Here is a 26,241-nt window from a genome sequence, read left to right on the forward strand (position 1 = left end):
GCTGCATAACAAGTTTTTGTTTCCTACCTACCTACCTATCTATCTAGAGACACAGATATCCATACACACACACACACACACACACACACACACACACACATGCATGTTTGAGTTTAATGGTACCCTTCTCTAGGGTAGGATGAGGAGGGAAGGGAAAAAAAGTACATAGCAGAGAACATAAGAAAATTTGGAAGCATAGAAAAACAGGATAGTTTTGAAAATGATGTATAGTTTTTATTGTATAGTTTTTTCAAGTAAAAAAAGTGTGAAAGGAAAATTAATAGTTTCCTGTTGAATCCTTTCTTCATATTGTTTTTATGAAATTTATACAATTTATATAACAGTAACACTGTAGAAACAACTTTGTAAAATCGAAGAACTCTGATCAATGCAAATAGTTTAAATAACTAAACAAAACAAAACATATTTAAACAAGGTAATGCAAGCTAATGCAAGCCACTTTGTACTTTAAATACATATCCTGAAAGGAGTTGATGCTTGTAAGTAGTCAAATGAGAATTACTATTTTGTTTTGTACTTTTTACTCAAATCGAATCTTTGATTCAGTTTTTATATGGAGGGGAAGAAGTGCTTCTGGTCTCTGATGTCTGGTTTCTTTAGATTATATGCTTTTGATAAACTGTTTCAATGAAATCAAAAGGAGAAAACATCAAAGAAGTTTAGAAGCTGTTTAGTTTTCACAGCACCAGAACAATTAAATATAATATGATTTGGAGAGAAAAAATAATTCCATTTCCATTTTCAAGAAAATCTCATGAAAACTTTATGGAAAGAAAACATTACTGCCATAGTGTGTATATAGCCCCAGACACCAAAGGCCAACAATGATCCAACCATGACATTTTTTTTTCACCTTTCCTGGGTTCTTTGTGGGATTCAGCCAAGATGAAGTGTGGAAGAACCTTTGAGGCTGATTTCAGAGCTTGAAGCAAAGGAGAGCAAGAATGTCTTATGGGAAGATGATAATTCTGATTCTCCACAGCCTAGGTTCTTTTCATTCCACCATTTCAAACCAGTGTGATGCTCTTTTCTTGCCTCTCCGTGATCCATCCCAAAAAAGGTATTGGAGAATGTCCAAGAGAACTTGGATAAAGGTCAAATTATGGCAAATTTGTCTTACAAGGGAATTTTGAAGTTATGTTCCTATGACTTCACAGGATTATAGCTATAGTACCACAGGAAGCCTCACAGGCCATTCAATCTGCCTTTCCTCCCCCAATTTACTAAGAGGGAAACTAAGGCACAGTGAATTTACATGATTTGCCCAGGACCACAGAAGTTGTAAGTATCAAAGATAGAATTTGAATCCAGGTCCTCTGTCTCCAGAGCAGGTATTCTGAAAAAAACCAACTCTGTACTCAGGGTAATAAAGTCCTAAGTTTGAATCCTGACTGGAGTCAAAATAAGCTACTTATATTTATTGTATTTATTCATTATTATAAATTATATTACATAACTGTATATATTATATGTAATATATTATAAATATTGTATTTTTATATATTTATAACTGTGATCTTGGACAAAGCACATAATCTATCTTAACCTTTTCAAGGTGGGGATAATGATAGTGCCAATTCACAATGTCTTTGTGAAGATCAAATCAGATTGTAAATATTTATGTGTCAATATATTTTGCTATATATCACTTTGCAAATCTTAATGGGCTATATAAGTGATAGTTTTTACTATTTTTAATAGTCAGCTAGCTTCTGATGCAATCCTTGTGAGAAGATCAAGTGAGCTAGGATATAATAAGCCCTTTGCAAACCTTAGACTATATATAAATATTATCATCATTAGCATAATTTTCATTTTTATTATTTACCATTAATGAACCCAAACCTTTCCCTCTTACAGAGAGTAAGCAGCAAATTCAGATGTAACACCAAGGAGAAAATAGTTCTCCCATCATCAGCTCTTAAAGATGAGTACCAGTTCTTATTCAGTCCCCTAAAAGCGCAAGATCGTGAAAAGGGTTAGATCATGAAGTCCTTCTTACCTGTATCTTTGTTTTAAAGACTGTTTCTCTGCAGATTTGCAAACATGCCCGATGTAGTATAAAGGAAAGAATAAAAAGTTCCAGTTGGTGGCAAACCATGTCAGGGTAAAAGGGGCATCAAATTTCTTGAAGGTCAGCTTAGCGAGTTGTGTGGAACCTGCCCATGAAGAACAGATGCACAAAACCACTGCCACACCCCAGAAAAACTTCTTGAGCTGCTCTCTAGAGCATTTCCAACAGCAATGGCTGGCTCTCCCTCCAGTCTCCACTCCAGCTGGCATTTGAGTCTCTGTTGGGGCTGGAGAGTCCCGAGGGCGCTCATCCCCTGGAGAGAGGTGAAAAAATGAAGTGAAGGTTAATAGGGATCTGTGGATAGCACCTGGGTCACTCTTCTCTCAAGACTTTCTATCTCCATAAAGTTGGGAATGGAATAGGCTGGGGGTTGAGCAAGTGCCTATAAGCTAGAATTCATTTGCAAAAGGGTGCTGGTGATGGATGCTATGAGAACAGAAATGCTTGACCAATGTCATGTTCCCTTGTATTCAGAACACACACACATTAACTATCAATTATTGATCCATGTATCTTCATATATGTTATTTAAGGAAGCTGCAATAAAGATCCACATTTTGCCTAAATATACCTAATTAGCAAAAAATCACACTTTTCAACTGATCTAACAAGTCTCCTATACAAACAGACCCCCCAGAAGTTCCCTTCATTGTATTTCTTCTTTAAAAACACAGTATTATAAACCTAATCAGTTTGTTTTTAGAGCAAAAGTTTCTAACCTTTTTTGGATCATGGATCCCTTTGGTAATCTGAGGAAGACTATGGATTCTTTTTTTTAAAGAATAATGTTTTTGAATTGATAAATAATATATTTTGCTCTTGTTCAGTTGTTTTCAGTTATCTGACTTTGTAAACCCGATTGGAGTTTTCTTGGCTAAGATGCTAGAATGGTTTGCCACTCTTCCAGTTCATTTTACAAATAAGAAAACTGAGACAAACAGGGTTAGGGACTTTCCCAAAGTTATATCGTTAATAAGTGTCTGAGCGGAGATCATTATATACCTCAACAACGATACTGTTTAAGGATGTATTCTGATGGAAGTGGATCTCTTCAATAAAGAGAGTTTTAATTGATCAAAGATGGACAGAAGCAGCTACACCCAAAGAAAGAACACTGGGAAATGAATATAAACTGCTTGCATTTTTGTTTTTCTTCCCGGGTTATTTATGCCTTCTGAATTCAATTCTCCTTGTGCAACAAGAAAACTGTTTGGTTCTGCACACATATATTGTATCTAGGATATACTGTAACCTATTCAACATGTAAAGGACTGCTTGCCATCTGGGGGAGAGGGTAGAGGGAGGGAGGGGAAAAATCGGAACAGAAGTGAATGCAAGGGATAATGCTGTAAAAAATTACCCTGGCCTGGGTTCTATCAATAAAAAGTTATTAAAAAAATAAGTGTCTGAGCTCAGACTTAAACTCAGGGAGATGAATCTTCCTGACTCTAGATCTGACACTCTGTCCCCTGTGTTATTTAGGTATCCCAAATGAAATACGTACAATTAGAATAAAATCTATTATTTTGAAATAAAGATGCAGTTTCCCTCCCATTCAAGTTCAAAATCTCTCTGAAATCTATTCATGAAACACTTGAATTAAGAACTTTTGTTTAAAGGGGTTCTTGTCTCTAGGAAAGAAGATAAACATTAATCCATGGTACCAATCTGGCTCTCAAAATTTGGCATTGATTCACGTGCTATTCAATCAGGTTACAGGAAGGTGAAAATTGAACAATTTCTCTATTACTACTTTTCATTCATGCTGAAGATTTAAATAGCATTATTGCTTTATTCATGGCAATTTTTTAAAAATTCATTTATCATCTTTACAACTGTCCCAGGTTCGCCACCTAAGCATTGTCCTGGAACTGCTGGAAAATAACTAAAAAAAGTTCCATATGTATCTGATTTCTTTGTATGGAATTGGTAATAGTTATATTGGCAGTAGTTATATTCATACAAATACAACCTTCTACTTCTAGTAAAGCATTAAGTGAAAAACATAGTATCAAAATTCAGTTTTGCAAATCCTGTTTTCTGGATTACTTGCATTACTCAAAGACTTTTTATTATTATTGCTGTTGAGGGTTTATCGATTTCTTTGCTTGTAGCTTAAATATTCTTCCAAGTCTACCTATTTAATCAGCCTTAGGGAAGGGCTGATATAGAGCAGTATTTTGAACAATTCAGGTTGGTGTTTGGAGTGGATTAAAAAAACAACAAATTGCATTTTAGGTCCTCTTAAGTCATACCTTCACTGTATGGGATTTGTTCATTGCCTTGGAACAAAAGACCAGATTCTAAGGCAGAGCTACTTTCAGGTATAAACTCAAAATACTGCATAATTTGTTTATAGATTACCTATACTTTGGATTATCCAGTCTCCACTTCTCTCAGCATATATAAATAAAAGTATGGTGATTTAGTTGGGTAAAAACACCCTTTGCTATATTGTTTTACATAGGGATAAATGGGCATTTTTATGATGCCAGTTTTGTTGTTAAAAATCTATATATGAGCCATAATTGGAGGGAGCAAAAATCAATGTATAAATAAAAGACTATTTTATGGTACAAACATGAATAAGAATGCATTTTTGCTGAACTTGAAAAAAATCTACGGCTAGAGTAAGTGTGTTTCTTGGTTTAGCTGCCTTATATTTTTAGAAGTAAAATGTATGGACAATTTCTATTATGATCTAATAAATTTATAACAACAAAAGTGATTGATTCTGTGGAGGCATCTAAATGAAGACAGTGGGCATTAAATAATTTAATTTGCTGTTATTAAAATGTTTAGCTTATAGAAGTTATTCTCTAGTGGGCATTTTTCTAGTCATTTTACCAAAAGAAATATTAAAAACACACAAATGCTAACTGTAAAGAAATTCATAGCTAAAATGAACACTCTATCCTTTTAAAATAATAATAAGTAAGTAGATTAGATTCTCATGAAAAGAGTCAAAGGAAAACAAGCAAATACAGCCCACCCCAACCATTCTCCAGGGATAGAACTTAACTCCAGTCCTAAGTACTTATTATCAGATTTATAGATGACAGGAAGCTGGAAGCAGTGACCCAAATTCTGGATGTGAAAATAGGAATTGTGTTCATTTGTGGATAACACATCTTTGGAACGATAATAACAAGCTGGACTGTGTCCACAGGAGGATAACCTTAATAGTAAAGAGAATGAAGATAATTTCATAGGAGGAACAGTCAAAAGAAAGAAAAGGAAGAAAGGATGCTTATCCTGGAGAGCATGACTTTTGGGTCAATTAGAAAGACTATAGTTATCTTCAAGCAACTTATGGAAGAGAGGTTAGCCCCAGATGCAAATAAGTGGATGTTAAAAAGAAATTAAAGAGGATGCTAAAGATATTTGAACTCAGATCTACATATTAAGTACTCTATAATAATATATTACAGATATTTATATATAATATATAATACTATATTATTTATATGTGATATTATAAATCACATAAAAGTATATATATGATATATTATAGAAGATACAAACTATATTATAAATTATAAATCCTAACAATTAGACCAAATCTAAAATGGAAAGAGCTGCTGTAGGAAGTTGAGGAGTCTTTCTCATTACAGTTTTTAAAAAAATTAATTTATGAAATAACACTAGCTTTTCCATTAAACAGTAGAAAAGAAAAAGAAGATTGCACATAAAACTTGACATTTCTTAAAAATATATAGCTGTTATTGTCTAACTTTTTTTTTCTTTTCCTTTTTTTTTCTGTTCCCCCCCACACCCCATTACCACTGGACAGATGAAGGATGAATGGCTACTTATTGGATATCTCACAGAAATACTCTTGTTTTAGATACAGAGTAGATTAGATGGCCTCCAGTTTCTTCCTCTGGGACACAAGTTTCCATGAATCAAAAAAAAAAAAATTTAAGCAAGTTGCAATGATGGACAACTCTAAGGACACAAAATTTAATCATCCTACAATTAGGTTCAAATAACTAACTACAATTACATAATGGAGAACAGGGTACAGGTCCTTGATCAGTGTCTTTCATGTAGATGAATATCTATGAATAAAGTCCCTGACTTCAAAGGAATATAATCAGATCCTACATTCAACTTTATCTTATCTACTCAAGAAGGTGCCCAAAGTTCATTGACCTTAGCGTGAAGTTTCTAGCTCCCTTTGTCCATGTGAGTATCAGATCCCATGATTCTAATACTTTGGTGTTAGAACTGATGAGTTAACTGAGCCTAGTTGGTTGCCTGGAATTCAATTATAATGAATTCACTTGCCTAGATACAGGCAATCAGGGAAGGAGATGGTATAAGTCTTATTCCTTCCTTATGAGTGTTTATCTATGCATATCACATAAAATTCAATTAACTTTGTAATTATCTTAAAATGGGATGAGGATTTTCTTTTCCTTTTTTCCCTTTGAAATACCAAACCTAACCAACAAAAAAGGTATGCATGGTTAGATAATAGTTTATATTAGATAATAGTCCATGTGAAAAGAGCCATTTAGCAGATTTCAAGTTTAAAGGTTAGCTGTGATATGGCAGGGGAAAAAAAAAAAAAAAAACCTAATGTGATCTTAGGTTTCCTGAAATGTTTTCTTTCCTTTTTGTTTCCTTTTTGATCTGATTTTTCTTGTGCTGCAAGATAATTTTACAAATATGAATATATATATATAGGATTTAACATATATTTTTAATATGTTTAATATATACTGGATTACTTGTCATCTAGAGGAGAGGGTGGGGGGGGGGAAATTTGGAACACAAGGTTTTGCAAGGGTCAATATTGAAAAATTATCCATGCATCTATTTTGAAAATAAAAAGATTTAATAATAATACAAAAGAAAGTGCAGGAAGAGGGAAGGATTAGATCCTGCTATATCCAACTTTTCTTAAGCTGCATTTTGGATACTGTATTTAGTATTGGAGACAATATTTTATGAAGGATCATGGCAAATTGGAATATATCCAGGAGAGGGAAAAAAGGATGGGTGGGCCAAGTGAAAAATCTGCAGACTGAAAATTCAAGAAAGAGGGGTAAAGGAGGGAGAAGGAAACATTTAATGGAGTGGGGGAGTTGGAGGGAAAAGGAGGGGAAATGGGAAATGATACATTTGCCAGACAGTCATTTGCAAGTTTTTGAAGGATTGTCATATGAAGTGGAACTGGAATTCATGTTTTTGGCGGCATAAGACTCACCTAGGAATAAGAGGTAGAGGTTACAGAGAAGCAAATTTGACCTTGGTGGCAGGGGAAAAAGCCTGACAATTACAATTATTTGAAAGTGGGATAGATATGTGGAATTCCACATCTCTGGATGTCTATAAGCAAAAGTTGATGACCACTTTTTATGAATGTTGTGGAGGAGATTGCTGTTTCAGGTATAGTATGGAATAGATCAGAGATAACAAATTCAAATAAAAATGAGGGCCCCTAAATGGCACATTTGTATTTGTATTTACGTTGTTAACTATTACCCAATTACATTTTAATGTGATTAGAGCTCAAGATGGTTGCATGTTTGATACCTCTGTCCTACATAATTTTGTAAGGTCTTTCTGAAGATTTTACAAGATTTTATGAACTCTCAGATTTTACAAAATTATGTCTCCTCTCCTCACCAGATTATAAGTTTCTTGAGAGCAGGGTGTTAATTTCATTATCTAAGATATGAACATGACATAAACTAATAATTTATCACAAATTATTAGTTCATATTTTGTTATATACTAAATTACATAATATATTTTATATATTACATATAATTTAAATATAGTATAGCTATATAAATTAGGGGAAAAAAAGAAATTGAAGGAAGTAAAACAGGTAATGAGAAAACAAAGCTCCCTCTTTGTAGATGATATGATGGCATACTCAGAGAACAGGTAACTTGAAATAATAATCTATGTTAGCAAAGATACAGGATGCATAATAAACTCGTATAATCAACATTTCTATACCTATATTACCAACAAAGCCCAGCAGCAAGAGATGGAAAGAGAAACTCCATTTAAAATAAATGTAGAAAATATAAAATACTTGGGAGTTTAAATGCCAAAACAAATTTAGGAACTATATGAATGCAATTACAAAACACTTTTTGTACAAATAAAGTCAGACCTAAACAATTGGAAAAATATTAATTGCTCATAGGTAGGCAAATAACAATTCTATTAAATACATTTATTTATTCAGTACATGACAATTAAGCTATTAAAATTATTTCATAGAGTTAGAACAAATAATATTGGAGAACAAATAAAAATGGAGTTAAAACAAATAATAAATACAATTTATCTGGAAGGACAAAAGAACAAGAATTTTTAAGGAATTAATGAAAATAAATGTGAAAAAGATGGCTTAGCCATCCGAGATATCAAACCATATATCAAAACTCTTTGCCATTGATGAAGAAATAAGAGTGTTGGGGCAGTTAGGTGGTGCAGTGGATAGACTACCATTCCTGAAGTCAGGAAGACCTGAGTTCAAATCTGGTTTTAAATACTTAACACTTCCTAGCTTTGTGACTTTAGCAAGTCACTTAACCCCAATTGCCTCAGCCAAAAAAAAAAAAAAAGTGTTGAATCAGTGGAATACATTGAATATAGAGGACACAGAAAACAATGACTGCAGTAATCTATTGGAGGGATAAATCTCCAAACCCTAGTTTTGGGGATAAGAACTAACTATTTCACAAAAATGCTGGCAAAACTCAAAAAGAGTATGACAGAAACTAGGGATAGACCAACATTTTATACCATATACCAAGATAAGGTCAAAATGGTCACATGATTTAGATATAAAGGCTGATACCATAAACAAATTAGAAAAGAATAGTATACCTGTCAGATCTATGGAGAAGGTAAAGATGAATAATTCTGATTATATTAAATTAAAAAGTTTTTGCACAAACAGAACCAAGATGCAACCAAGATGAGAAGGAAAGCAGAAAGGTGGGAAATAATTTTCATAGCAAGCATCTCCAATAAAGGATTGATTTCTCAAATATGTAGAGAAATTGGTAAAATGTATGAGTCATTCCCCAATTGATAAGTGGTCAAAGAATCTGAACAGGCAATTTTCAGATTAGAAAATAAAAAAATGGTCATATGAATAAAATGTTCTAAGCTGCTATTAAGTAGGGAAATAAAATTAAAACAATTCTGAGGCATGGCCTCATATTTATCAGATTGGTTAAGGTGGCAGGAAAAGAAAATGATAAATATTGGAAGGGATGTGAGAAAATTGGGACACTAATGCATTGTTGATGGAGTTGTAAACTGATCCAACCTCTCTGGAGAGCATTTTGGAACTATGCTCAAAGTTGTATGTGCATACTCTTTGATCCAGCTATACTACTACTAAGACTGTATTCCAAAGACATTCAAAAAAAAGGGGGAAAGGATCTATTTTCACAAAAATAAATCTATGGCAGTTCTTTTTGTAATGGCAAAGAATTAGAAACTGAAGTTGTCCAACAATGGGGACATTGGCTAAACAAGTTGTGGTATATGACATTGATGGGAGGCTATTGCTTTAAGAAATCATGGGCAGAATGATTTCAGGGAAATCTGAAGACTTACATGAACTGATAGTGAGGTGAACAGAACTAGGAGAACATTGTACATAGCAACATAAAAATTGTAGCATAATAAACTAAGAATGACTTAGCTCTTTTCAGAAATACAGTGATCCAAGATAATTTCAAAGAATTCACATCCAGAGAAAGAATAAATGGAAGGCAGATTTAAGTATACTATTTTATTTTCTTTATTTTTTCGTGGTTTTTCCCCCTTTGGGCCTGTGTCTCCTTTTAAAATAGATTAATATGGAAATATGTTTTGCATAATTACATATGATGTATAACATATCATTGCTTACTGTCTCAGAAAAGGGAGAGGGGAGTGGAGAAGGGAGAAAATTTGAAACTCAAAATTCCAAAAAAGTAAATGTTAAAAATTATCTGTATATATCATTGTGAAAAATAAAATATTTAAAATAAAAAAAAAAGTGGAATGAGTCCCAATGCAGAAGTACCTGTGAGCTATCATCTCAAAAATTTTTCATCACTTCGATAATAAATGTGGTTCCAGAGCTTCTCCTGCTTGACCATTAGAAAGATTTAGAAATGAGACATTTTTCCCCCCACTCTTTTCCCTCTTCCTCCATTTTCACCCATCTGTCAGGAACTGCCAAATAGATTGATATTTTCTTTGTTACTGTTGCAGAGCTTGACAATCTAGCCTGATTCCTCAGTATTTCTGTATTTTTGAGCTATAGTTTGATGAGGTCATAATTTTCTTCCTACACTCTTACTCTAAGATACCTCATATGCATCCCAATCAACCCCATTGGACTAATGTTCCTATTCCTCTATTTCCTTCCCTGACATTGTGCCCATTGGACCTCTTGTTCTATCTTTAACACATTATCCTTCATGTTAGACATGTATTCTGGAAATTACTTTGCATATATATTATACTTTTTTATATTTTTATGTGTTGTTTCCCCCATGAGAATGTAAGCTTTATGAAGGCCTCGACTGCTTCATTTCATGTTGGCATTGCCAGTACCTAGAATGGTGCCTGGGACATAGGAGGTATTTCATGCCCATGGAATGGAGGTGGATTCAGCAAAAATCTATTTAAGTATTTATTTTGCACTAGGCACTGAATTTTTTTTTTATTTGTTTGGGGGGGGGGGGGAAGAAGAACTGATTTCAACATCATAGGTATCTCCCAGTATTGAAACTTTCCTCCACCAAAGCAGATAAACAACTTGCTTGTTACTTGTAGTTTTAGAGAGTTTCTTGGGAACATCAATATATTAAGTGACCTGCCAGTGGTCATTTGTTTGTATGAGAAGTAGAACTTGACTCTGATCTTCCCCAATTTAAGGCTGATCCTTGATTTAGTATACTATGCTGCTTCTCAGTATGAAGATTCAAAAAATGAACACAAGATACTTGTTTTCAAGCACTTTATGTTATATTGGGAAGAGCAAAATTAAAAAGGTGAATAAAAAAGCAAAACTAACATAATTTGAGAAGGAAAAGGAAAGACTTTTTAGAGACTGTGGCATTTCAGATGAGCCTTGAAGGAAGCTAAGATTTTTAATCAATCAACAAACATTTATTAAACACTTACTATATATTATGCACTGTATTAGTGCTGGAGATCCAAAAATAGGACAAAAGACAATCCTTGTCCTCAAGGAGATTATGATCTAATGGGGGAGACAATGTACAAACAAAGCAAGCCATATACAGACTAAAAAGAAGATGATCAATAAAAAGTAAGTATGGAATTAAGAGGGATTGAGAATTGCTTCCTACAGAAGATAGAACTTTTAATGGAACTTGAATGTGGGGAAGTCAGTATTTATATTAGAGAAGGAAAGTGTTCTAGGCATGAAGTATAGCCAGAGAATGAGAACCAGAGAATCTCTAAGCCCCAAGCTGAAAGATGGAAACAACCAAGAGGTTACTGTTAATGGATGTAAGAGTACATATGTTAGAGTAAGGTACAAAAAATCCTGGAAAGATATAGGAAAATAGTTTATGAGGGTTTTGAATGCCAAAGAGAACATGTTGTATTTGTTCTTAAAGGCAATAGGGAGCCAGTGAAGTGTATTGATTAGTAACTTATTAAAAGGTAGAGATGAGGCATTATTTTATTATAGGCATGGAACTTGGCTATGAGTACAAGAAAACAGAGAAGAAAATAGACATGTGTGCACTAGACTCAGGAAATCCCCATAACCTCTTCTTGCCTCCCTACCTCTGAATATTGACATTGGGTAAGAAGGGTATCTTTTAAGAAGACTGAATCAAGGAGAAGAGGCAATACCCTGATTCTTTTGTTTCCAGAGGCTGGTTTCTGTTGGAGGATTTCCATGTATCTGGGATGTGGCCCCAAAAAAACCTTTTAGTCTGAAACTCCAATTGCGAAAGAGAATGAAAAGTGGCATTTCGATTTGAATGGAATTTGACTCCTTTTTTTAATTTGGAAAAGAGTTTTCAAAAGTGAATCTTGGCTATGAGAAAGAAATGAGACGTCATGGTTTGCTTTGAAAACATGTATTTTGGTGCTTAGTAAGGTGACAATAGTTGAATTTACTACACTGGATATATCACTGATTTTGTTCATCTAATTCTTTTGAACCTTAGTTTCTTCATTGTTAAAGGATTAGATGAGCTCTATATTTCTTTCTAGGAGTCTGACTTGAATAAAGTTGCATAAATTAGAATTGCTTTTGTTGTAAAGCAAGTCTATAAGGTCTCAAGTAGAGCTAGGAAGAAAAAGGGAAGCTGTTTTTATCACATTACATGATATTACATTAGTATATTACATGATAAAAGCACTTCTTATTTATGAAGTTCTCTGGTGAGTTCTCTCTCAGCCAGAACAGTTCTTCAAAGCCTGAGAAAGATACTTGACTTCCTTTTACATGAAGTCCACTAAGGCTTGCCTGAGGTTCCCCAGTGAACCAAGATTAAAGCTAGAATTAGAATTCAAAATTCTGATCCTAGAAGCCTTGGTTAAATCTGCTGGATATACTGAATCAGCAAAAAGCCACTTTTGTATTGTTCTTTCTTTCTTTTTTAATCTCCCAAGGGATACCTGAACGACTTTCAAATGTTCAAATAGCATGCTTTCATTCATCAATATTAAGACAACTTTATGTGTAGCATGTGCTGAAAGATATGGATTATTGGCCCATGAAAAACTGAATGGATGTGGATTAAACTTTAAATTATGCTGAAAGAGTCAGGGGACCATATCTTGAGGGAAAAAAATTGATTACTGTATCTTGATGGCTAGACTGAATAATAATTTTAGCTTTAAATTAAAGGAATTAAAAAAAAAAAAACTCTGCTTGCTATTCACATAGTAGGTATTCATTAAATTTTGCCTGCTGTTATAGGAACTAAAACACATACACAGACACACATACACACGTACACACGCACACAGAGGTGTGTGTGTGGTGGAGTACCCAATCTTCAAGTTAAATTTCAAAGCTGGAATTAGCCTGAAGATTTGACCTACAAATCATAGTCTGGGCTCTTCGAAACCTAAAAGCGTTTGAGTATTTTGGGATGCATTTACAAAAATGGGAATTGAGATGAAAGTCTACATGGACTTCCTATATGGAGAGCAGATTTCTGGCAGCTGCTTCATTCCTGCAATCAACAAGTTGCTAAGGGGTTGCATGCCCAGTCAATCTTCTTGGAATAGATGTGCTTCAATCAAGACCTTTTCAGAAAGCAGAAGGGATCATACCCCACAGGAACATCACAGCTGCTAGCTACTGCTCAGTGGTTTTCTGTTCAAACTGAGTAGGCACACCAGTTAGAACTAGAACAAAGATCTGAGATAAACAAGCTAAGAAGAGAATAAGACAGAATGATAACTGATTGAAGGAGATTTGCAATGTATCCTTGATTTCAAATCCTATTTCAGAAAGTTAGTAGCTGTGTGAGTCTGTAAGTCACTCAACATGTCTAAATTTGTTTTCTCAAATGTAAAATAATGGAATTGGACTCAATGACCTCTAAGTTATAACTGAATTCACGATCTATGGAGGTGCAGTAGGGGATACACTCCTGACTTTCAAGTCAGGAGACCTAAAATCAAAATTTCTCTCAGATGTGTATTAGTTCTGTTGTTATGCCATAGTTCTCTTTTATTGTCCTGACTCAGTTTCTCTAATTATCCTGACCCAGTCCTGATTCAGTTTCTCTGCTTCACTTTATAATAATCAGCTCAAAGCTCAGTCCTACAAAACCTCCCTTCCCTCTTTATCAGAATATTTGATAAGGATAAAAGATCTTGTTTTAGAATATCAGAATGCCTCTCCCCATCCCAAGCTACCAGAATGTCAGATAACATCTTATCAAGATGCTTCTCCCCATGTCAGGGATGCCTACCTCTATTATATCATCCCTCTCCAAAGGCTCATCCCACCCTGTCAGAGTCCCATTCCCGCTCTCAATATCCTGACTCCTCCCCTGCCTTGGTATACCCCCTGAGTATGAGCCATGTGTATATAGGTCATTGAGAACTCACATTGTTTGCTGGATTCTTGGAGACGATAGTCTTATTCAGCCCTGGGACAAATCATGATTCCATTTGGTCACAATGAATCTCTCCCATTTAATAAATTATTAAATACTCTCTAATCTCTATCTTGCCTCAGTTTCTCTGGCACTACATTGTGAATAGCAATTGGTTTTGGTTCTGGCCAGAAACTTTGAAGATCTTGTCCTTTTAGCATGATATTTTGTGATGGTAAATTAGGTTATTTTTTTCCCTCAATTCTTATCAAGCATTTACTCATTGAATGGGCATTGACTCAGACAGACTGAGACTTGGGAAAGGCCTTAATATAGTAAGCCATGGTCACCCACTGCATCCTGGGCCATCACCTCTTATCTTGACTTTGATGACTCTGAAGGAGGAAGTGAGGCTGATGACTTTGTGCAACTCTGCCTCTCTTAAATCCAATCAATGAGTAAATCAAGACATTATCCTTGTGATGTCATTGGTTCTCTTTGAGAATGAAGGATGAACAGCAATGATCCTGGATGAAACATTTCACATCTACTTGCCTCATTTTCCTCATTTGTAAACTGAAGACAATATTAGAACCTTCCTCCCAGGATTTTTGTGATAAGAAAAATGCTGACTTCAAAAGCATTCTTCCTTCCCCAAATCTCTTGCCTCCAATTGATACAGGAACTGAGCATCCATAAGGATGTGTTGAGCTTTTTTTCTTAAAAGGGGATTGGCTTTTATATCTTATGACAAACATCATTTCATAAACTGCTAACTAGCACTTAAGAATGAGTATTTCTTACAGAGTTGGTGGTACTATAAACCATTCATAATTAGTGCAAGTCACAAACAAAACTGGTTAGGAGGAAAAAGTTTTTGCTAGTACCTTTCTTGTACCCAGGCTTTTTTCTATGAAGTCATTTCAATCAATCAAGAAATATTTAGTAAGTCCCTCCCATGCTTTGAGCTAGGAGTTGAGAATACAAAGACAAAAAGAAAGAAACAGTCCTTATATTCAAGTAATTTACATTTTGTGGTGAGAGACAACATGTTCTTACTTAAGGATAAAAAATAAATACATAAATATGATTTTTGACAAGGAGTGGTTAGGAGCAAAAATGGTCATCAGGGAAGTCCTCATGAAGAAGCTGGCACTTGAGTTGAGCTTGAAAGGAAATTAGATATTGTAAGAGGAAAAGGAGGTGAGGAGGGCAGAGGGGCATCCTTTTCCAAAAGAGGATGAGAGAAGTGTCAGTTTGGTTAGATTGCAGAATACAGGAAGGGACATAGCATATAACAAAGTTGGAAAGGTAGGTTGGGATGGATCTGGTTGTGAAAGGGCTTAAATGTCAAATATTTCAGGTGTTCACTGTTCTTATTCTCTCCCATCACTGACTCCTGGTGTGGACCTAACATAGTAATGGCCATGTGTTTGAATAGTACTCCATATTCTTGATCTTGCCCAATTCTAATTCCTTTTCTCTAATTATGGGCAGTTAGCTGACATAATAGATAGAGTGCAGGGTCTGTGGTCAGGAATTAAAATACAGCTTTAGATACATACTAGTTGTGTGACCCTGAACAAGCTACTTAACCTCTGCTTGCCTCAGTTTCCTGAACCATTAAAATGGGGACAAAAATAGTATCTATGCGTCAAGATTGTTGTGAATGAAATAATAGTTGAAATGAAATTTGTAATATAATGAAAATTATAATGAAATAAAATAATCGTAAAAAGCTTAACATAATGCCTGGCAATAGTAAGCAGTATATGAATGTTAACTATTGTTATTCTAAGAACTTTTCTGAACTGTATCCCTTTACCTCACCAGCTTGCTCTCAGATGTAAGACAAAAAGCATTAATTAGGCAAACCAATCTTGACAAAGATACAAAGAAAAAAAATAATCTTTTTATTCCTAATCTTGGATAGGGTCTTCCCTTTGAGGATAGGGTCTTTTCATATGTCAATATGAAAAGGATTTCAAATTTAAGATGTTATAAAATCTTCAACTTCATAAGCTCAATACTCATGGGGATTTTTCTGTTCTCTGCTTCTTTTCCTGGCATTTTTTTTATTAACTAGATATTACTATATTCCAATTGAGGTAGCTAAAGAATGAATCTAATGGTAGAAACTCCAAGTTTGGCAAGAAGTCAGAGGAGGAGATATTTTGAGCCCAAGGTGCCTATAAGTGGTGTTTCTAACATTATTGCAAGAGGTATCATAGAGCAGTGACTAAATGATGGTGAATAGTGTTCCTCAGGGCTGGGTCCAAATCCTGTCTCTTACATATACTTGCTATTTGCCTTTGGATAAGCCATGCTGCAGGCAACTTTTTAAGACTAAGTTGCAATGAAGGCATCTGTTTTATTGGAAGAGAAAGTCTTTATACTCAGATATTCTCAATGAAATTTATGTGTCCAGGTCTTATGCTTATTTACAATCATACCACACAGAAGATTGCCAATTAAGATGACAGAAGTAGGGCTGACTCTGCTAATACCACAGGAAGGAAAAGTAGCCAATATTATCAAGATAGGATACATCCATGAGAGTAACAATAACAGACATGCTGCCCTCCCTTGGAACTGAGATGTAACAATCTTACTGGGGCAAAAACTTCGGGAAGAGTTTGAAAAACAGTCGTAAATAGTAATAGATCCTGCAAAAGTGTATACAACTTCAAACCAAAGGTCAACCCTTCCTTGAGAATGTTTGGTGTCATAACTAATTTAATTATGAACAATTATTGCTTCTTAATACAGGAATGGATGCTTAGTGGGAGTTTTGGGGGAGAAGTATCAGATTTGGAATCTCATTGGTAGAAAGGCAGCTAGCATTATGGAGAGAGTGATACCACTGGAGTCAGGAAGACTTGAATTCAAATCTAGCCTCAGACACTTATGAGTTGTATGGCAGTGGGCGAGTCACTTAAATCAGTTTTCTCAAATATAAAATGGGTATAATAATAGTGTAGACTTTGCTGGGTTATTGTGAGCTCAAACAAGTTATTTGTAAAAAATACTTAGCACAATGCCTGGAACAGAGTAGAAGCTATATAAATGTTTATTCTCTTCCCTTAGGCAGGGAACTCCCAATGTAGATTGGTTCCTGTAATTTATAGCTTTTGAGAGTTGTCTCTAATGGCAACTTGCCCAGAGTTAAATAGCCAGTGTATGTGAGTGATGGGATCGAGTCTAGTATTCCTGATTAGGAGGCCAGTTCCCTATTCACTACACCATATTACCTCATTATTTATATTTTTTAAACTTAATGTAAATGAGAGATTTTAAATATTGATGATCTAGGTATCTACTGGTTTTGTAAAAACCTTTCTCTCCCACTCTCAGGATCACAGAACATCCAAGACTTGGAAGCCAAGAGTGAGAAATGGCAACAATCACCTCATCTATTCTCTTTTGAGTCATTCATATCTTTATTCTGATCACCCACTTAGAAATGAAGATTTCATTTCTAAATTTGTTTCCTATGGTCCACACAATGGTGCCTTCATGATGCATATTGGGAGACTCATTACACAGTCTAATAAATAGTCCTTGTAAGTTGAATTCTCTCTCTGTAGCCTTGTCTCTCATCCAAACAGAAACACCACAATATGGGAACTACCTAGCATCAAGCATCCAAGGCAAAACAAAATGATTCACTGCTTCCAAAACAAGCACACAAAATGCAAATTATTAAAAAATAGAACTAAAGCCAAACTCAACATGAAATGCTAAAAAGAGAGACTCATAAATAAAGAATGTATGTGGGTAATGAGTTTATTATAGAGAAGAATATGTAGGATCTTTTTTTTTTCCTTTTTCTTCTAATAGGCTTAAGACATTGAGAAATGGGTCCTGATCTGCTAAGAGGAAAGGGATTAGATCTCTTTTCTTTCATGTTAAAGGGAAGGAAAGAAGGAAATATTTAAGTTTTTATTAAGCACCCATCTTATCTCACTTGATCTTCACAACAACCCTGGGAAATAGATGCAGTTATCATTCCCATTTTACCTTTGAGTAAATTGAGGCTGGGAAATGTTAAGACTTTCCCAGTGTCACACAATAAGCATTTAAAACCATATTCAAGCTCTTGTCTTCTTGACTTCAGGCCCAATGTTCTATCTACTGCAGCTGTCTCTATGTAGCACTCTGTGCACAGAAAGTATATTTAATCCAAAATAATACCTTACTTATTTTATCTCAGTACATCAAGCAGAATTTGGTAAAAACAGCTACTATATTGAAATATGATTCAAGAAATCAGTTCACATGTGGGGATTCTTGCTGGGCTATAAGTTTATCAATTACAATGGGAGACATTATAGAAATCTAAATAGTACCATGTAAAGATTACTTAAAAACAAATATATTAGTGATAAAGAAAACCCATGGAGCATGAGCAATGCTGAATTGATACCCCTCTTCACTTTCAGGAACATGTGTACTTAGAATTAATGAATTTCAGAATGATGAAGCAGTCCCTTAGTCCCCATGACTGGCCATAGGGGAAGAGGGGTCTTCATCATTAAAGAAGATTCACCATTTAACCAAGAAGAGCCACCTAGTCATAGGCTTAAAAGGAAGAAATGATTTCTACTTTTTCTTTCTTCTATATTCTGAATATGTTGCTTGGAATTCTCTCTGAAGCTTCTTGTCCTAGAGTAAAGAGCGTCTCTTCTGAACCCTTGTAGCAATGACAATTGCTTTCACGTGGCATTGAGCACATGTATAGCTTAACTGAGCATAAGCCTGAATAGCAAGGCTCTGTATGTTCCTTCTGTCTTATATTTCTTTTCCTCATTATAGGCAAGAGGATGGGTTCAAGCCATGAAATGGTTTGCACAAAGACAAAAGCCTTAAGGGAGTTTTTTAGAGAATGCAGGGTTATGGGGAACGTGAAATATCAGTTCAGCTGGACACATTTTTGTTTTAAGCATTGACTTCTCAGAAGAGTATAATAGGAGTTATGAGTTACTACTTCCTATTTTAAGTCTTTGTTGTTTTGAAACTTTTTGGTTTTAAACATTTTGGTTGTAGAGAGAATAAAGAGCAGTCCCATATCGAACCTTTGTGTAATGATAATGGTTACCTTTCTAATACCTTTTGGAGAGACCCTAGGCATGAACCAATCCTAAGCTTTGTTTAATTAATTGTCTTCATGGTTCTGCTCTGGGGTTGGGGTATGATGAGCCAGAAACAATAAGAAAGAATCTGACTCCTTTCTTTATGAGATTACTTTATCTCAAGATAAAATGCATGGTCTGCATGTAAACTCAGAGATGGGACATGTTAGTGGAAGAAAGTTCCTAGTCTCCTGAACAATCAGCAGGTCTGTTAAATAAACATTTTAATTCATTAACACTTGAAGGACTAGGCACATCAATTGACACTCAAATTTCATCATAATTTTCCTTTAAAAATAATAATTTTGAATCTATACATTTTTTTTGCCTTATTGATTAAAAAATGCTCTGTGTCAATTTATACAGCTTGATCTTTCAAGATATTCTTACATTTCAATCCTTCTAGTAAGGAAAAGCTTGAGGGTGTTCCCCAATGGGAACAACTCCACTGTTGGTACCTCACTCACCACTCAAGTGTTTGTTGCACAGCGCATCTACAGCCATACTGCTCAGCTCAGGCCTGTTTAATAACTCCATGTCCAGCCTCATTCCCAGCTTGTCTCAGGATTTGAAGTACCTGTTCACAAAGTGGGGGAGAGGAGGCCACATTTCATAACCTCAGGCCTTATATGGATCTAAGCATTAGAGCAGGTGAATAATATCAATAGTTGACATTTATAGAATATCCTAAGATTTGGAAAGAATGATACATACACTATCTCATTTGAACATTGCAACAACCTTGTAAGGTAGAACATCCAGGTGGTATTATTCCAATTTTACAAATTAATAAACTGAGGCTAGGAAGAGATCAAGTCAATTGCCAATAGTCACTCTGCTAAGTGTCAAAAGTGAGATTCGAGATCAGGTTTTTCTGACTCTAAGGCCAGTACTTTACCTGTTAGGGTAGGTGTTCTTAACCTTGTATAGATCATAGACTCCTTTGATGGCAGTCAGGTGAAGGTGATGAACCCCTTCTCTAAATCATGCTTTTAAATACAGGCATGACATACATGGGATTATAAATCAAAACAATTCTATTGAAATACAGTTTATATATATATATAAAATATATGTATATACATACATATATTTTATATATATATATAAAACTATTGCATTTACATGTATACATATATACATACTATGTGCATATATATATATATATATATATAGATATTTCAACATAATTGTTTCAAACATACTATGTGGGATATATATTTTATATTATTTATATATACAATATAGTCATGTTATTTATACACACGTATATCTATATGACATAGCATCATGGATTTTGATTTATGGACCACTGTATTAAACTATGTCATTTCACCAAGGTGTAATTAAAAGAACAGTAGAGCTAGTCCTACATATGGGGCAAAAGTAGAAGGTTCTTTACAGGATATAATTTCAGGAGTTTGGGAAGCCTTTCTCTTCCAATATTTCCCTTATTTATTCACTGATAACTCAAAATTACGTTAAAAAAGCTACCTATAAGAGATAATAAACGAATTAATTTACACTAAGGTCTAAATCACTGACAACAGATTCTGAGGACAGATTTTATAGAGACAGATGGTAACAGATTTAAAAAAAAAAGCTTTGGGTACCTGAGTATGTTGGAGGTGGTGGGGTGGGGAATAGGAAAAGGGTCATAAAAGGCAAACTTCATTTACTTCATAATTTTACATAGTGCTGGGCTAGCAGAATAAACATGATAGATATTCTTTACGTGGGGCAAAGAAAAGGTTGGCTATCTATGTCAGACAGTACTAAGCTCTTTCACTTAGACCAGGATCACTGCCACATAGAATTTTAATTCAGTTCAATTAAATAAACATTTATCAAGCACTACTGTTGTCAGAGCAATTTCTGTCTTTGCCATCTTATCATGTGTTCTTTCACCACCTACAAACCTTCTGCTTTTCTACCTCTTGCTCTGGGAATGGTCATCAAATTGATGCTACCATCAATTATTTCTAAAATGGACTTGATAATTAACTGATTTATGGTTTTGTTCACCAACTCTACTCCCCAGAGCCAAAGTCCATTCTCTAGCTATAATCTCCATTTAATTTTAGCCTTCCATCACTACAAGAATGTAAGATTCTTGGGGGTTTATACTGTATTTTATATATGTATCCTAAGCATTAAGTATAATGTTTGACACGATAGTAATTAATAGAGACTTATTTAATTAAATGGAGTCTCTGCTATCATGAAGCTTACAGCCTAGTAGAGTGGACTCAAATTAAAATATACTGCTCCACACAAGATAATACCTGCATTGCATGGGCACATGGACCTTTGTTTCAGACAAAGCAGTTCTATCCTTTCCTTATTCCTGTGTGACTAGAGGTTAGTCACTTGTTCTTTATGTAGGCAGGAAAAATCAATTTTTCAAGGACATAAAATTACCAGAAATAGGAAGGAGGCTTTCATTGCACTTGAGCAATACTCTGAGTATTTGGTGTCACAGGTAAGCTAATGGGGAGCATTATATTTTCCACTGAGAATCATCTGTAAAAAATTCATTGAATATATATTAAGCAGTTTTAGGAGTTCTTGGAAGTGGCAGTTCTATAAGTGGTAGACAGAAGAGAGACTACTGAAGCATATGGTAATGAGGATTAGGAGCATGTAGGCACCCTTCTTGGCTGAGTGGTATATCTACTCTGGTTATGTAATTTCATTGCTCAACATCTTCCAGAGAGGGGACTCCCTACTTTCCTGCCATGAAACAGAAATACTTTGGAAATAAAATTGTTTGTTCTCATCAGTGGCAATGATTCATAGAGATATGAAGACTGGGGCAGGGCAGCCTAAGAGTTGGATTAATTAGAATTTACGGTTACCTCACATAATTTTAATGAGTTAATTTTGGATCTTGGATGGAAACAGAAAGAGAGCATTGACAATCTGGAACCAGGATAGTGAGAGAACTATAGACATGTTACATTCAACTTATTTCAATAAGCATGCCTTGATATGAGGATCATTTGGAGGAAGTAGAGCTATTTAGACTGAAGATGAGAAAAATCAGTAGATCATGATAGCCTTTTTGAAAAAAAAAAGAAAAGAAAAGCATTCTAAGTGCTTTCATGATCAAGAGAAATCAGATTGGTTCTATTTGGCTCCAGAGAGCAGAATTAACAGTAAATGGATAAAACCTACAGAAAAGTATTCTTAGATTTAATTAAGGAATAAACTTTCTAACAATTAGAGCTGTCAAAAAGTGGATTAGTATGCCTTGGAAAGTGCCCAATACCCTTCAATGGAATTATTTAAACACAGATTGGATGATGACTTGTCAGGGATATTGTAGAGCAGAATTTCTGTTCAGGTAGATATTGAATTAGATCACTTCCAATGTCCCTTTCATCTCCAAGACTATGATTCTTTCTGACTGGTCTTGTGCCAAGTGTTTTTCGGGGGCTTGTAGCAACTTTATATCTATTATATCTGAAACTGACTGAGAAAGCATCTTTTTTTTTTTTTTTTTTTAACTGCTTTTATGAGGCTCCTTGGAGGAAATTGGAGGTCGGGGGAAACAATTTACTAGCTTCTTGGCTAGTGGTTTGCAATATCATGAATACTAAAGTTTCTAAATGGAAGTTTCCTCTCTAGGCCTGCCTACACGATGCAGAGTAGATTGCAAAGAATAAGGGAAATCTCTGTGAAATTGGTGCTGGTGATTGGTGTCAGTATGGGAATAAAAATTGAATTGTTGCTTATGGGAGAGAGAAAGAAGAGGATATCTGTCAACCTTCCCATGTGAAGGAGTTCTGATTCATGAAGAGTTAATTATAGTTGTATCTTGTAGGAGACAGCCCATTTCCTTGTAAGATCAAAAAGTGGAAGGAGTTAAAGAAACCAAACTGGTATTTGACTACATTTAGTCCTGTCCTTCTCCACATGAAGGCAATTCTTTCCCCTCACTTTAGCAAAATTAGAGAGGAATCTGAATGAGACACATCTCTTCAGGGATTCAGAGGACGCTTTCCTTGCTGTTCCTCCCTCTCCTCCTTCATATACACATGCCCAGTGCTGTGAAGAACTGCTGCATTTCATACGTGAAGGCCAATACTGTGACAGTGTCATGTAACAAAGGATCTCCCGTTAGCCTGATGCACATAGAGGATGCTGAGGAATTCAGGAGCAGGGGGAAGATTTTTTGAGAATTCATCCCTGTGGCTTCAGAGAAAGAGGCCACGAAAGCAGAGCAGCCTCTGAGATAGCATAGAAAATTCAACTTGGAGAGAAGCCAGTTACACTCATTGCCTTGCCCATTCCTGCAGAGTTTAGCATCTGTTGGGAATGACACCAGTGTAGACAAAATTTCCCAACCATCTGATTTCACTGCAGTATCTCTGTCATCCCAACCCCCAATACCGTCCTGGTCTGCCACAGCGTGGATGCTTAAAACTTCATGGCAACTTAAGGGGGAAAGTTCTCTCAGGGATTACCTGCCATCTGGTAGGCAGCTGTCCCAAGGCAGGTAGGGGCAGGTCAGCTTGCTAGAGGGGTGCAAGAACTAGGGGGACAACAAGACAGAGCCAGATGGGCTAGGTCTGAACCAAGGATTTCCCTTCCTGTAATCCCAGTAGAAAGTCAAGTATCTGCAGTTTAGCCTGCACTCCAGAGGCCAACACTCCTCCAAAATCACTGCAGCAAATCGGCTGCTCCTGAAGTCTGAGTGCGGGGGAGCCTTGGGGCGGCAGCAGCAACAGCAGCAGCTGGTGCCAACTGATCCACCCCACACAGTCCCACGCATTGCACTGCAGACTCAGGTCTCCGTCAATGGAGCAGATTTTTACATTCCCACCTGCTCCCAGGGAACCTAAGGGAGGCATGGCTCAGGCCACAGTGGGCCAGGTCTGGCTGAATGAGATATAGCATCTCCTCACTGAAGACTCCCCGAATGTCTGCGGACGACTTAAGAGCTTCCATCTCCCTGAACTCTTCCCTTCTCCCCTCCCCCCCCACAGGGCAGTGGGATACATGCATTACCTTCCACTTTGGTTAGAGTAAGGACCGGACTGTTGCAAGCGCTGAGAGGGGCTACCCTGGCTGAATGTTTCTTCATGATGAGCCCGTCTGCCTGCAGGAGCTCTTCAGCTGATTGCCTACATCCTGGAGCCGGCTGCAGCAGGAGTCCCTCTCCTTTCCCTATTTTCAACACAACCACTCCTTCTTATAGAAGTGTGAGTGTGGGAGCTTCTTGCGTGTTTCGTGTTTCTATCTCTTCTCTCTCCCTTTCTTTTCTCTCCTCTTTTCTCCTCTTCTCTCTCTGTCTTTCTCTTTCTCCCTTTCTCTCTCTCCTTTCTTTTCTTCTTTTTCTCTTCTCTTTTCTCCCTTCTCTCTCTCTCTCTCTCTCTCTCTCTCTCTCTCTCTCTCTCTCTCTCTCTCTCTCTCTCTCTCTCTCCCTCTCCCTCTCCCTCTCCCTCTCCCTCTCCCTCTCTCCCCTCTTCTCTCTCCCCCTTTGTTTCTCTCTCCCCCTCTCCCTCCCTCTTCTCCCTCTCTTCTCTTTCGTCCCTCTGCTGCCTGTTTTGGATACCCTGACTATTCTCGCTGCAGCAACAGCACAGCAGCTCCTCCTTGGGCTCTCACACACGTACACACTCACACATACCACACACACTCACACAATATCCTACTTTGAGGTTGCCATAAACCACAACGTCACAGGCAAATTCTCTCTTCACTTCAACCCCACAGCCTCACCTGCTCCACCCTAGGCATTTAGGAGTAAAGATATATCCAATGACCCTGAAGCTCTGGGTTCTGCAGATGGAGGAGGAAGCCACCTTACAGGGGCGGGAGCATTCCCCACCCCACCCCTGCCTCCATCTGTACAACAGAGTGGCAGCTTCTTAAGAGCTCCCAGAACAATTTTCAAAGGGGATCAGCTCACCAATGGGATGGTGGTGGACACCTACTATTTATAATATTTAAACCAAATGATTTTGCTGTTGCTGTTCATAGATAGTAGCTAGATTAGTTAGACAGACAGACAGACAGATAGATAGATAGATAGGGATTCAACTTGGAATTGATAGAATTAACAATATTTCAGGCAAATTCCTGAAATAATATCTCACAGGGGAACACAAAGGAAATGAAGCAGTAGGTCCACAGGACTTTCTTTAGTACCAAGAGTTTATATTATCATTTTTTATTCTATAGAAAGTTGTCTTCCAGAAATTCAAGGGCAAAAAGAAATTAGAGAACCAAGAAGCAGAAATGCGCATTGCTCCCTAAAGTCCTTCCTATCCAAGGAGTCTCACTTCCTTTGTGAAGCTTACTCAGGATAGAGTTTCCTATTATAATTACTTGCCAAGGGGCTTGTGGATAAGAAAGATGTTGGGCTTTTGTGGGACAGACATTGTGACCAATAGCATCCATTCAGAAGTCTTCAAGCTGCTAGCCAATGAAGATTTACAAACTGCTAGAAGCTGTAATGGATAGACCACAGGACTTGGAATCAAAATGTCTCATCTCAGACATTTATTAGCTGAGTGACTCTCAGTAAGTGACTTAACTAACTTCCTGAGTCTCAGTTTCCTTCTCTGTAAAATAAGGCTAGAAAGAATCTATCTCACAGAATTATTATGAGGACCAAATAAGTTAATATGTGTAAGACTTTATAAGACTTAAGGAGCTATATAAATGCTAGCCATTTTTAGATGGCAATGATTTTATTATTACATCAACATCATAGATAAGTATTGAGGGCCCAGATTATACATGAATTCAGGAAGTTCCAAAAGTTCTAGTAAGTTGAAAGCTCTTAAAGCTTAAAGTTGAAAAAAATCCAACTATTCTCATCACCTTGTTTCACTTTTAACCTGTTAAAGCTTAAAACTTCATTAAGACTCCCAAGGCAGCCAGTACAGTGGTCACAAAGTGTTTAACTTTCATCCCAGCATTCTAGGAG

The 26,241-nt window shown here is 36.1% G+C and overlaps 1 protein-coding gene across 2 annotated transcripts in view; it reads right to left on the reverse strand.

Moving 5' to 3' along the window:
* Nucleotides 1-26,241, reverse strand: part of SLC35F3 (solute carrier family 35 member F3) — a 520,309-nt gene that overhangs the window by 133,128 nt on the left and 360,940 nt on the right. Inside the window, exons 1-2 of one of the 2 annotated variants that reach the window (XM_051993589.1) lie at nucleotides 24,315-24,677; nucleotides 2,024-2,348 (exon numbers count right to left, since the gene is read on the reverse strand). In XM_051993589.1, the coding sequence (XP_051849549.1) occupies nucleotides 2,024-2,348; nucleotides 24,315-24,390 (401 nt within the window). In that variant the 5' untranslated portion in view covers nucleotides 24,391-24,677. Of the gene's footprint in view, nucleotides 1-2,023; nucleotides 2,349-24,314; nucleotides 24,678-26,241 lie in introns of those variants that run through there. The other variant, XM_051993588.1, reaches the window with a different exon arrangement.

The sequence above is a fragment of the Antechinus flavipes genome, chromosome 4, assembly GCF_016432865.1.
Source record: "Antechinus flavipes isolate AdamAnt ecotype Samford, QLD, Australia chromosome 4, AdamAnt_v2, whole genome shotgun sequence".
Classification (NCBI taxonomy): domain Eukaryota; kingdom Metazoa; phylum Chordata; class Mammalia; order Dasyuromorphia; family Dasyuridae; genus Antechinus; species Antechinus flavipes.